This window comes from Phocoena phocoena, chromosome 8, assembly GCF_963924675.1.
Source record: "Phocoena phocoena chromosome 8, mPhoPho1.1, whole genome shotgun sequence".
Classification (NCBI taxonomy): domain Eukaryota; kingdom Metazoa; phylum Chordata; class Mammalia; order Artiodactyla; family Phocoenidae; genus Phocoena; species Phocoena phocoena.
In genome coordinates, this window is record NC_089226.1 from 32,928,086 (window position 1) to 32,941,922 (window position 13,837).

Genomic DNA, 13,837 nt, shown 5'->3' on the forward strand with positions numbered 1-13,837 from the left:
GGTTAATGGGCAAGCACCCACTTCTAATTTATTAACGTATGGTGTGGGTGTGTGAGCCAAAGGCCGAACCGCCAGCTTCACTTTTTCAAAACACCAAAATCACAGTGCTGTGTCTGGCTAATGAACTGCCGACATCTCATTGTAAGTCAGTTTACATTTCAATCTGAGAAAACTTAAAATATGAAAATATTTGTAAATGGATTCCCAAGGTAAAAAAAAACATGCATTTCTAAAAGCAGTCTTATTCTTTATTTTATTTTTTAATTGTTGGTTTTTGTTTTGTTTTGTTTTTGCTTGGAATATGTCTTGAGAATTAGCAGTGAATTGGAAACAATTTTTTAAGTCAAGATATGAAACAGCACAGAGCTCCTGTACTTTACTTTTTCAGTCTATGTGGTTTCTACTAAAAATGTTACTCTATACTTGAAGGGTCATACCCTCCTTTGAAATATCTAATTTCACTTATGCTTTTTTGGAATTTGAGAGAGTACTGGTTTTGAGTCTTACATTTTTATCTCCAAAAGGACTAAAGATACATCTAGAATTGAGCACTATAAACAAGAAAGGCTAGATGCATTAAACTCCATAGGTACTTACAAATGTCAAGAAATGGCCTGTTTTCAGATCTTGCCTTTGATGATATAAATAAAATAATTATGTTTTATCAAATGCTTGCTATGTGCTTTGCAATGTGTGATTTCTTTAACAATTACTCTCACTAAGCCTTAGTTTTCTCATCTGTAAATTGAAAATAATAATAGCACCTACCTCATAGAGTGATTTGAAGCTACCTAAGTTCACATGGCTAAAAAACAGAAGAGCTGGGATTTGATTACAGGTATATCTAACCTTAAAAGTCCAAGCTCCTAACCACTATAATATGGAATAGTGTGCATGGACAGCATATGCATTGATACTTCCACACCTCAAAGTTCTTCCCCATGACCTTAATTGACTATTTCATGACAGGGGTAGAGCTGTTTCCTTGTGACCTTATTTATACTATCTGACCAGATACCTGTTTAGAAGTAGTTTGAGCCATTCTCAGTTAAGACAATTTGTTTTATTAATTTTCTTTTATAGAATCTGTTTGAACCTACAGTTAGCAAAGTGAAACTTGGCATGATTTACGGGGAGGAGCCCAAGAAGGTGCTTTGCAAATACCCAAGTTGAAGCTGTTTTCCATTTAGCCGCTCTGCAAATATTACCTATTGATTCACATCCAGAGCCTCTCATATTTCTCCAACATCTTTTTCTCTTGATCCCTGCAAGGAATCTTTCTTTTTTTTAACATCTTTATTGGAGTATAATTGCTTTACAATGTTGTGCTAGTTTCTGCTATACAACAACGTAAATCAGCTATATGTATATATATATATCCCCATATCTTCTCCTGCTGGAGCCTCCCTACCACCTTCCCTATCCCATCACTCTAGGTCATCACAAAACACCGAGCTGATCTCCCTGTGCTAAGCAGCAGCTTACCCCTAACCATCCATTTTACATTTGGTAGTGTATATATGTCAATACTACTCTCTCACTTCATCCCAGCTTCCCCTTCCCCCTGACCGTGTTCTCAAGTCGGTTCTCTACGTCTGTGTCTTTATTCCTGCCCTGCCACTAGTTTCACCAGTACCAATTTTTTAGATTCCATATATAGGCATTAACATATGGTATTTGTTTTTCTTTTTCTGACTTACTTCACTCTGTATGACAGACTCTATGTCCATCCACCTCATTACACATGACTCAATTTCGTTTCTTTTTATGGCTGAGTAATATTCCATTATATATATGTGCCACATCTTCTTTATCCATTCATCTGTCAATGGACACTTAGGTTGCTTCCATGTCCTGGTTATTGTAAATAGTGCTGCAATGAACATTGTGGTACATGACACTTTTTGAATTATGGTTTGCTCAGGGTATATGCCCAGTAGTGGGATTGCTGGGTCGTATGGCAGTTCTATTTTTAGTTTCTTAAGGAACCTCCATACGGTTCCCATAGTGACTGTATCAATTTACATTCCCACCAACAGTGCAAGAGGGTTCCCTTTTCTCCACACCCTCTCCAGCATTTATTGTTTCCAGATTTTTTGATGATGACCATTTTGACTGGTGTGAGGTGATACCTCATTGTAGTTTTGATTTGCATTTCTCTAATGATTAGTGGTGTTGAGCATCTTTTCATGTGCTTGTTGGCCATCTGTATGTCTTCTTTGGAGAAGTGTCTATTTAGGTTTTCTGCCCATTTTTGGATTGGGTTGTGTGATTTTTTGATATTGAACTGCATGAGCTGCTTGTATATTTTGAAGATTAATCCTTTGTCAGTTGCTTCATTTGCAAGTATTTTCTGCCATTCTGAGGGTTGTCTTTTCATCTTGTTTATGGTTTCCTTTGCTGTGCAATAGCTTTTAAGTTTCATTAGGTCTCATTTGTTTATTTTTGGTTTTATTTCCATTACTCTAGGAAGTGCATCAAACAGGATATTGCTGTGATTTATGTCATAGAGTGTTCTATGTTTTTCTCTAAGAGTTTTGTAGTGTCTGGCCTTACATTTAGGTCTTTAATCCATTTTGAATTTATTTTTGTGTATGGTGTTAGGAAGTGTTCTAATTTTATTCTTTTACATGTAGCTGTCCAGTTTTCCCAGCACCACTTATTGAAGAGGCTGTCTTTTCTCCATTGTTTATTCTTGCCTCCTTTGTCAAAGATAAGGTGACCATAGGTGCGTGGGTTTATTTATGGGCTTTCTATCCTGTTCCATTGATCTATATTTCTGTTTTTGTGACAGCACCATACTGTCTTGATTACTGTAGCTTTGTAGTATAGTCTGAAGTCAGGGAGCATGAGTCCTCCAGCTCCATTTTTCTTTCTCAAGATTGCTTTGGCTCTTCAGGGTCTTTTCTGTTTCCATACAAATTGTAAAATTTCTTGTTGTAGCTCTGTGAAAAATGCCATTGGTAGTTTGATAGGGATTGTATTGAATTTGTAGATTGCTTTGGTTAGTATAGTCATTTTCACAATGTTGATTCTTCCAATCCAAGAACATGGTATATCTCTCCATCTATTCGTGTCATCTTTGATTTCTTTCATCAGTGTCTTATAGTTTTCTGCATACAGGTCTTTTGCCTCCTTAGGCAGGTTTATTCCTATTTTAATTTTTTTTGTTGCAATGGTAAATGGAAGTGTTTCCTTAATTTCCTTTTCTGATTTTTTTGTTGTTAGTGTATAGGCATGCAAGAGATTTCTGTGCATTAATTTTGTATCCTGCTACTCTAACAAATTCATTGATTAGCTCTAGTAGTTTTCTGGTAGCATCTTCAGGATTCTCTATGTATAGTATCATGTCATCTGCAAACAGTGACAGTTTTACTTCTTTTCTGATTTGGATTCCTTTTATTTCTTTTTCTTCTCTGATTGCTGTGGCTAAAGCTTCCAAAACTATGTTGAATAATAGTGGTGAGAGTGGGCACACTTGTCTTGTTCCTGATCTTAGTGGAAATGGTTTCAGTTTTTCACCATTGAGAATGATGTTGGCTGTGGGTTTAATGTGTCATTTAAAACTTGTGTTTCCTTATTTATTTTCATTTGGGTTGATCTGTCTGTTGGTGTAAGTGGGGTGTTAAAGTCCTCTACTATTGTTGTCTTACTGTTGATTTCCCCTTTTGTTTGTATTGATTTCCTCTTTTATGGTTGTAAGCATTTCCCTTATGTATTGAGGTGCTCCTATGTTGGATGCATAAATATTTACAATTGTTATATCTTCTTCTTGGATTGATCTCTTGATCATTATGTAGTGTCCTTCCTTGTCTCTTAAAATAGTCTTTAGAGTCAGTTTTTCTGATATGAATCTTGCTACTCCAACTTTCTTTTGATTTCCATTTGCATAGAATATCTTTTTCCATCCCCTCACTTTCAGTCTGTATGTGTCCCTAAATCTGAAGTGGGTCTCTTGTAGACTGCATATATGCAGGTCTTGTTTTTACATCCATTCAGCCAGTCTGTGTCTTTTGGTTGGAGCATTTAATCCATTTACATTTAAGGTAATATTTGATATGTATGTTTCTATTACCATTTTCTTAATTGTTTTGAGTTTGTTTTTATAGGTCTTTTTCTTGTCTTTTGTTTCCTTCCTAGAGAAGTTCTTTTAGCATTTGTTGTAAAGCTGGTTTGGTGGTGCTGAATTCTCTTAACTTTTGCTTGTCTGTGAAGCTTTTGATTTCTCTGTCAAATCTGAATGAGATCCTTGCTGGGTACAGTAATTTTTGTTGTAGTTTTTTCCCCTTCATCACTTTAAATATATCTTGCTACTCCCTTCTGGCTTGCAGAGTTTCTGCTGAAAGTTCAGCTGTTAACCTTATGGGGATTCCCTTGTATGTTACTTCTTGCTTTTCCCTTGCTGCTTTTAATATTTTTTCTTTGTGTTTAATTTTTGTTAGTTTGATCAATATGAGTCTTGGCATGTTTCTCCTCGGATTTATCCTGTATGAGACTCTCTGTGCTTCCTGAACTTGATTGACTATTTCCTTTCCCATGTTAGGTAAGTTTTCAACTAAAATCTCTTCAAATCTTTTCTCAGACCCTTTCTTTTTCTCTTTTTCTGGGATGCCTATAATTCGAATGTTGGTTCACTTAATGTTGTCCCAGAGGTCTCTGAGACTGTCCTCCATTCTTTTCATTCCTTTTTCTTTATTCTGCTCTGTGTCAGTTATTTCCACCATTCTATCTTACAGCTCATTTATCCATTCTCCTGCCTCAGTTATGCTATTGATTCCTTCTAGAATATTTTTAATTTTAGCTATTGTGTTGTTCATTACTGTTTGTTTGCTCTTTAGTTCTTCTAGGTCCTTGTTAAACATTTCTTGTAATTTCTCTATTCTATTTCCAAGATCATCTTTACTATCATTACTCTGAGTTCTTTTTCAGGTAGTTTGCCTATTTCTTCTTCATTTATTTGATCTTTGGGTTTTTATCTTGCTCCTTTGCCTGCAAGATATTTCTCTGTCTTCTCATTTTGTCTGATTTACAGTATTTGAGGTCTCCTTTCCCTAGGCTGCAGGTTCATAGTTCCTCTTCCTGCTTTTCTCTTCCCACAGTGGAGAGGTTGGTCCAGTGGCTTGTGTAGGCTTCCTGATGGGAGGGACTGGTACCTGTGTTCTGGTGGGTGGAGCTGAGTCTTTCCCTCTGCTGAGCAAGGCTATGTCAGGTGGTGTGTTTTGGGGTGTCTGTAAGCTTAGTATGACTTTAGGTAGTCTGTGTGCTGATGGGTGAGTTTGTGTTCCTGTCTTGTTTGTTGTTTTGTGTGAAACGTACAGTGCTGGGAACTGCTGGCATTTGGGTGGAACAGGGTCTTGGATTCAGATAGAGGCCTCCATGAGAGCTCTTGGCGATTAATCTTCCCTGGGGCCAGGAATTCTCTAGTGGTCCAGATTCCTGGACTCACTCCTCCCACCCTAAAGCCTCAGACCCGACTTCCAGTCCCACAATAAAGGGGATTAAAAAAAAGAAAGACTAACAAAACCCCAGACAAATGGTAAAAAGTAAAATCAAACAAAAACAGAAGCAAGGAAACACACACACATACAAAAGAAATAAAAATAGAACCAAATAAAACAAAAAGCAAAGAACAACCAGACAAATAGAGGAACTCAAAGGCAAAATCAAACAATTAGGATCAAAACTAACAAAAACACAAAACCAAAGCAGTGTGCCAACTGAAGAATAAAGTAAGGAAACAGAACCAATAAAAAGGATTAAAAAATAATAATAAGATAAAAAGGGAAAAAACACAGGACAACAGAAAAGCAAAGTAGAAATGGAAATATTTTTTAAATAAATAATATATTAAGGAAAAAGAAGAAGAATAAAAATAAGGGAAAAGAACACAGAACAACAGAAAAGCAAAGTAAAAATAGAAATATATATTTTTAAAAGTTATAAAACATGAAGATCCCAAAAGACTAAATTAAAAAAATAAAAACTAAAACAATAACAACAAACAAAAAAAGAAAGAAACAAACAAAAAAGCCAGAACCAACAACAGAATGAATGAAAACATGATAAAATTCTTAGTAATAATTATGTTTCCCTGGGGTGTCCACTGTAAGTGTCCTTGCACATGCAGTGAGACACAGCCCACCTCTGCCTCCCCAAGAGGCCCTCCTCTACCTCTGGGCTGGTCTCTGGACCTGCTGTGGGCCCTGTGGGAACCACTCAGACTCTGATCAGGCCTAATTCTTGCGTGTGCTGGCCCCCAAATTCCACAGCTGCCAGAGCTAGACCGTTTTCATTTGTGGAAACACTCATTGTCTACTCAGATATTCCATAGACACAAGGTCTACCTAGCTTTAATCTGCAGCTTGAACAGCTGATGGAAAGATTTTTGATCTTCTTACTTAGTCGCCCTGTTCCTGAGGTTCAGCTTTGGTTTTATCCCCACCTCTCCCTGTGGTCCACCCACAGGAATCTGATCCTGAGGCTGCCTTGGAGCTCTTGGGTCTGCCCCTGTGAGGACGGGGTGCAGAGATGGTATGGCTGCTTGGATCACAGGACCCCTGGTGGCACCAAATGCGCAGGGAAGCTGGTGGCCACGGGCACAAGAGATATGGCCCAAGTGAGGGCCTTTTCTGGTGCTCAGCATAAGGTATGTGAGGGCCAGCCCTGAGAAGGCTTCTTTCATTGGTGCCGGTGTGTGGGGAGAGAGAGATTACAGTAGCGGCTCCTCCCCCTGTAATAGCGCCCTGTTTCCATGGCAGTCCAGTCTTCCTCCACAGGCATTCCCTGCTGTGGATTTCCTCCCTCCCGTCCCCAGTCTGTATCCCCACAGCCAACAGTAGTTCTCACTCCGGGTCTCTTCTCCAATCCCTGCAGTCCAGCTCCCAGCCCCCTTGCACACCTGTGAACACACATCCCAGTCTGGGGCACATAGGGCTGTGGTACAGACCACCTGTATATTTCTCACTCTGTCCCGTCTGCCATAGATCAGCCACTTCACCCTCTTCTGACAGCCTCAAATGCTTTTCCCTTCTGTCCCAATTGATTTCCCTGTTGGAGGGGGGGTATCCCTGAATTCGGGAATCTCTCCTCTGCTTCAGCTCCCCTGCCCCGAGGTGCAGGTCCCATCCCGTTTCCTCTCCTCCTCCTTCTCCCTCCTTTTTTTCGTCCTACACAGTTATTCAGGGATCTTTATAGTCCCTTCTGGTGTTAAAGGTCTTCTGCTAGTGTTCAGCTGGTATTCTGTGAGAATTGTTGCATCTGTAGATGTATTCCTGATGCATCGTGGGGAGAAATGAACTGCATGTCCTCCTACTCCTCTGCTATCTTAACTCCCCCTGCAAGGAATCTTTTCATCCTATAACACAATGGTGGCTTCAAGATGGAGGAGACAACTAATTCTGAACGTGCAAAGCTGGCTTTAAGAGTAACCTCTGCCATGGAGGCAGTGACCTCAAGGGACCTTAGTTTTTTTTTGTTTTGTTTTTTTGTTTTGTGGTACATAGGCCTCTCACTGTTATGGCCTCTCACATTGCACAGCACAGCCTCCGGACACGCAGGCTCAGCGGCCATGGCTCATGGGCCCAGCCGCTCCGCGGCATGTGGGATCTTCCCGGACCGGGGCACGAACCCGTGTGCCCTGCATCGGCAGGCAGACTCTCAACAACTGCGCCACCAGGGAAGCCCGGGACCTTAGTTTTTGGATGTGCAAAGTGGGACTAGTATTTTCCTGGCTTGCCTCCCAGTTCTTCATAGATCAAAATAGAGAAGCATTCTACAAAAAGACAAAGTGGCATCATTCTTACAGGCAAAGGGTTTAGAGCAAAACAGGGTTACGTTTAAAGCCTCATTTTGATACTTAGTGGCTGCATGATCTTGAACATATTATTTAACCTAAGTGATCAAGGCAACTGTGAAGATTAAATGATATGATTCACTTGGAATGCAACAAGTTCTAGCTAATAGGTTTTCTTTATTAACATTGGGTTATAAATGGCCTTATTTCAATGTAAGAGAATAAAGAGGAAGGAAATATCAGAAAGACCTGAATGAAGGTATGAATGCATGGTGTATGTAAGTTCAAAATGAGTTTTTGGTGTTTAAATATGATCTGTACTCTCTAAATCTTCCCAAAATACCATTAGTTCATCAGCAGTAAATAACAGTGAAAACATTTTCATTAAATTTCCTTTTCTCCAAAGAGAAGAATCTCAATTTGCAGACTTTATATTAGATCTTGTCTTTTGACCCTGTGTTTGGTACATAAAGTTCCTCTGTAACAATTTAGTAAATAGATAAGTGATATATGTTTTCTTTTGTCTAGCAAATATATATTATGTGCCTAGCTGATGAAGTTATGAACATAAGAGATATATGTATGCAAAATAGTATGAGCATGCTGTGGGAAATGTTGCTTACTTTATATTTCTCCTGAATCAGCAGATGAGTTTGGCACAGTGCAGTACTTTTTGATAACTTTGGTTATGTTTTAGACAAATTTCCTCTTTCAGAATATAAAGAAAATCTTTATTGTGCTAAGATATTTCAGAGATCGCTCAGCAGAACAGCAATTGAAGATGTTAAAAGAATAGTAAACCTAAAAGGAGAGGTTTTTTCCTCTAAGACCATCAAATCACTGATAAATTCTGCAGCATAACATAGTAAAATTTGCTACTTCTACATTATTGTTTTCTGCTTTGCTTTGTCTTTCCTAGAATGACTACAAAAAACTGTCAATGCAGTGCAAAGATTTTGTTGTTGGACTCCTCGATCTGTGCAGAAATACCGAAGAAGTAGAGGCCATTCTGAACGGGGATGTTGAAATACACCACAGTGGTGGAGATCACGGTCGTCCCAATCTCAGCCGTTTAAAACTTGCCATTAAATATGATGTAAAAAAAGTAAGGTCAGGCCTGAAGCCCCTTTTACATTATTTCAGTTTTTATTGGTGCTAAATCAGGATGAAGGGTTGGCATAATTAGATTGAGCTGTTTTTTTCTAATTAATTGCACTAGGTAGGTTCTCCAACAATTCTAAGTGCCTGGTTGTGAGGCATTTAACCTACACTAATGCCAGTCTTTAAAACCTAGACTTGTTTATGCAGTGATTGACACTTTCTTTTACTTAAATAATGATATAAAAATGACTTTGTGTGTTCAAACTACAAGGCATTTGTTATAGGATAGGAACATCATTATTTAAGACCCAACTCGGTTTTCCCATTTGTTAATATATTCCAATTCCAGACTAATGCCTTCTATTCCTTCTTTAGAGCATTTGAATCTCCTTCATCTTTATTTGTGGAGTATTTTTATCTCTGTCTTCATGTGGTGCCCCCTATCCTTGACTGCTTTCTTAGGTTATGTAAGATATCTTTAAAAAAAACAGTTTTTATAGGTAGGTTTTCTAATAAAAGTAACACAGACTTATGGTAAGCTTTCAAACAATATCGACATGCCCTCTTTCTGTCTTCTCAATTCTTAACGGAGAGTGGTTAATCAATATTATATTTCTCTCCATAAATTTATACCTTGGACATCTTCACATATCAGTAAATAAACATCCACTTAATCTTTTCAAAGGCTGCATATCGTTATGTTTATTTACATTGTTATGTTCATTTAGTCAGTTTACTATTTAAGGGTGTTTATTATTTTCTTTATTTTTTTTGTTATTTCAAAACATTTGCTAAATTTCCTTCAAAAAATGTACACCAGTTTACACATGTCAACAGTATGTGAGAGGGATTATTTCTTCCACTCATAATGGGTATTATTATTTTTTAATTTTTTTAAAATAGATCTTTATTGGAGTACAATTACTTCACAATACTGTGTTAGTTTCTGTTGCACAACAAAGCGAATCAGCCATATGCATACACATGTCCCCATATCCCCTCCCTCTTGAGCCTCCCTCCCATCCTCCCTATCCCACCCCTCTATGTCATCGCAAAGCACCGAGCCGATCTCCCTGTGCTACATAATGGGTATTATTAAACCTTACCATTCTGAGAAGACAAACATTGTATCTTGATTTAATTATCTTCCAGGTTAACCATCCTTAAGAAACATTTTTAGTTCCTTTATATAACCTGTCCTTTGTCTAATTTTTAATATTCTTTACCAATTGTTATTTTGAGTTGTTGCTTTTTGTATATTAAATAATGCAGCTCTCTGTCGTATGTAGGGTTCATTTGTAAGCAATAAATATGTAAGAATAAAAATTTCTGAAAAATAAACAGTGAAATTTAATTATAAAGTTTTCTTAATTGAAAGAGTTTATGGTGCAGAAGTAAAAAGAAATATCAGTAGAATAGAATAGGCAGTCCAGAAAAAGACCCATATGCAAATGGGAGCCTAGTATAAAATAAGTTTAGCATTTTAGGTCAGTGCAGAAAAGGTCGTATACTTTAAAAAAAAAAGTATTTAGACATCTGATCTAGCAGGATCTTTATATCACTCCTTCTAGATGGAAACAACATATAATCATAAAAGTCCTTTTGTAAAATATTGATGAATCATTTTCCAATATTAAATTTCCAAAATTTGTTTGTGCTTTGAAAAAAAACCCATTAGTCATAAAGCAAAAGTTGGAATCTTTGAATTTATGTAATACATATTAGGACCCCCTGCCATCTTGTTTGATACCTGCCCGCTAGATATTTTACATTTGTTCTTTAATTCTAACAATATTTTTCATGGGCAAGAACAGAACATAATATTAGAATGCAAGTAAAAGAGTTTATGCTGAATCTTTAAGCAAGCTGTTAAATGTTTTGTCACTCCCCTGCTAGTTTGTAGCTCATCCAAACTGTCAACAGCAGCTTCTGTCCATATGGTATGAGAACCTTTCCGGTTTGCGGCAGCAGACCACGGCAGTCAAGTTTCTTGTGGTCCTCGCCGTTGCCATCGGACTGCCTTTCCTGGCTCTCATTTACTGGTTTGCTCCATGCAGCAAGGTATGTCTGTGAAGCCTGCACCTCTGTTATGTCCTATAAGTGTATCTGGTTTATATATCAGAGCCAGTTAAGCAAAGAAAATTCTATTTCCCAAATAAAAATTTCAGGGAAGTCAGAGTTGGGTTTAAATAATCTTATTGTTTTTAATATTATAAAAATAACATATATTTGCTATAAGAAATAATGAAAGCAGTGGAAAGAGAAAATTCACCTGTAATATTACCACTGTTAATATGCGAAAGAAAACCTCAGTATATTTCCTATTTGTCTTCTCTCTAGTTACACCTATGCATATATTTGTACATTTTTGATGAGGTATGCATTGAGCAGATACCTCAGATAACACCCTAAAAGAACATGTTTTCTTTTGTTATTTCTCCTCTGGCAAAATTTGAGATGAAAGTTTTTGTTTTGTATTTATTTTACGGAATATGACCAGATAAATCTTAATATAAATAAAGGGCAATTGTGTAAATAGTACTATAATGCTTGTTTCAAGGAAGACTATTTGTTTTAAAGACAGAGTACATTGTAACCTGACAACAAAGATAGCCTGTTTTTTGGGGTTTTTTTGGTTTTGGCAAACTCTGCCCAGAATTTGTTGAAATTAATTTGTTCAGATGGACCTAGCCTTTCATTAGTGCGACAGAAGAAGTTTGGAAAATGTTGACCTGTCATTCTGTTAACAGGCATAGAGATTTGTCTGCCCTGCATTGCCAACAATCTTATTCTGCATGTTTTTGAAGCCACATTTCTGGAACTGTCAAAGTTTCAACTCTTAGAGTCAGACTGAAATAACTCTAAAGCTATGTGGCTGAAATGTCTGCTGGACCATCTATTTATGTGCCATGTAGATATGTCAGTTGAATCACTTGCTGTTGTTAAATCTGGGCATGACTCATTTTCAAATATTTGTAACATGTGGGTGCAAAGACATATATCACCATTACCAACATATTTTCTTCTTATTATTACTTAGTCATATATTTGGTGCTTTAACCTTATAGGAATGTTATTAAGTGGCTTATGGTAGGAAGCTGGTGCAAAGCTTTACATAGTGGAAACTTCATAATTACTTCCATTGATGATGATAGGAACTGCTGGAAACTTGGCATTTTCTCCCGAGGGTAAAATCTGTCATTATAAATGTTTTTCCCTTAAATATATAAGGCCAAAAGTTGGCCTTATATATTTATAAATAAATTATAAAGGAGGAAAATAAAATGAAAATAGTGATATTTACTAGAATTAGAAATTTATAGCATGGATTTTTTTCTAGAAAGTTAAGATTTTTCTTTTCTTCCCTTTTTCATAGGAATGACAGATTTCACTTTGAAAAAAGAATTAATTCTCCTTACTAGAACATAAGCTACATCTATGTATGTAGTCTCTGTTCTGCTTCTACTCACATTTTCTGGGTCTTCAGAGATTTAACCTGAATTAAAAGTGGGGGGAAAAAAGTTGGGGGGGGTTCTGAATTATCCTTGTTATTACTCTGTGATCCGTTAAATTATAATATCTCTTCTAAGGTGAATAATTGTGCCTCCCCATATCCAGTGAGTTCAAAAGCATAATGCCTTCCAGAGTGTTTGGTGTTTTGACAGACTAGTTTTCGCAGTCCTTAGAGCTGCACATTTCTTAAATTTTGATTGAATCTTAATTAACCTGATTTCCTTCACTATTTCTTCTTTCCTGGCCATGTTTCTTTCTGGTATGCTTTCCACCCTCGTTTATGAACCCTGAGGCAAATAATCAAATTAAAAGGACACTGTCAAGGACACTGTAAAATCTATTTTACTGTTATTTAATGTTTGAAGCATGATGATAAAATCTATTTTACATTTTTCCCTTTGGTAATATATATAAATATTATTTACAGTTTAGAGAATTGATTTTTTTAAACGGGGGAGATTGCTCAAGCTATATTGATGCTTTTATTTAAAATATTATTTAAAATATTAAAAAATTCCAAAGCATCCATGAAAATTAAGCGAGATCAAATTGCAGGCCTATGCACCTTGACAGAGTCCCTGTTTCTATTTAAAGTTTGGTTTTCTTTCCTCAAGTCTGCTCTTTTCTTTAAGAAATTCTTTTTGTCCTTACTTGTTCTCTTTTTCCACCATAACCCAAATGTGTTTTATACTCATTATAGTAAAAATAGGTCATGCTGTGATTTCAAATCATTTTGGCTTAAGCTATCTTCAACATTTTCTGCTACTATTGGTATTTGATAGTTATTTGATCATCAGTAAATACTTAAAAAGAGTATGATATAATATTTAAAAGCAGGTATTTCTTTCAGTGCTTACTTTCAGTCATTTTTCCAGGTACATCAGTTTTTCACCTTGTTCAATTTTTCTTTACAGTTATTTTTTAGAAATCTGTTTACGTCACAGAATATATAGGTGACAAATTTTACGAAAATGAATAACTCACTTCAGTTCCTAAAGTCCATTGAGTGGTACCAGAATCTCCTTTAGTTTAAAGAGAAACACAACTCTCAGTGATTTGTAATAAGAAATGGAAGATATGATTATCCAAACACACCACTTTAGTTTCCTGTCAACCATTTTTTTATTGTTTATGTGTTTGCTTTTTAAAATTTTATTTATTTATTATTATTTTTTAAACATCTTTTTTGGCGTATAATTGCTTTACAATGGTGTGTTAGTTTCTGCTTTATAACAAAGTGAATCAGCTATACATATATTCTCATATATCCTCCCTCTTGCGTCTCCCTCCCACCCTCCCTATCCCACCCGTCTAGGTGGTCACAAAGCACCGAGCTGATCTCCCTGTGCTATGCGGCTGCTTCCCACTAGCTATGTATTTTACGTTTGGTAGTATATATTTAGTAAGCAACAAAAGTACCTGGTTTGATTC

General features: G+C 36.7%; 1 protein-coding gene across 3 annotated transcripts in view; it reads left to right on the top strand.

Annotated features, from left to right (window-relative positions):
• The window catches only part of TRPC6 (transient receptor potential cation channel subfamily C member 6), a 124,010-nt gene that overhangs the window by 84,199 nt on the left and 25,974 nt on the right, over positions 1–13,837 (top strand). Inside the window, exons 3-4 of one of the 3 annotated variants that reach the window (XM_065881320.1) lie at positions 8,712–8,897; positions 10,790–10,954. The exons of 1 other annotated variant lie outside the window; for it this stretch is intronic. In XM_065881320.1, coding sequence (XP_065737392.1) covers positions 8,712–8,897; positions 10,790–10,954 — 351 coding nt within the window. The remainder of the gene's footprint in view (positions 1–8,711; positions 8,898–10,789; positions 10,955–13,837) is intronic. One more of the 3 variants, XM_065881321.1, reaches the window with a different exon arrangement.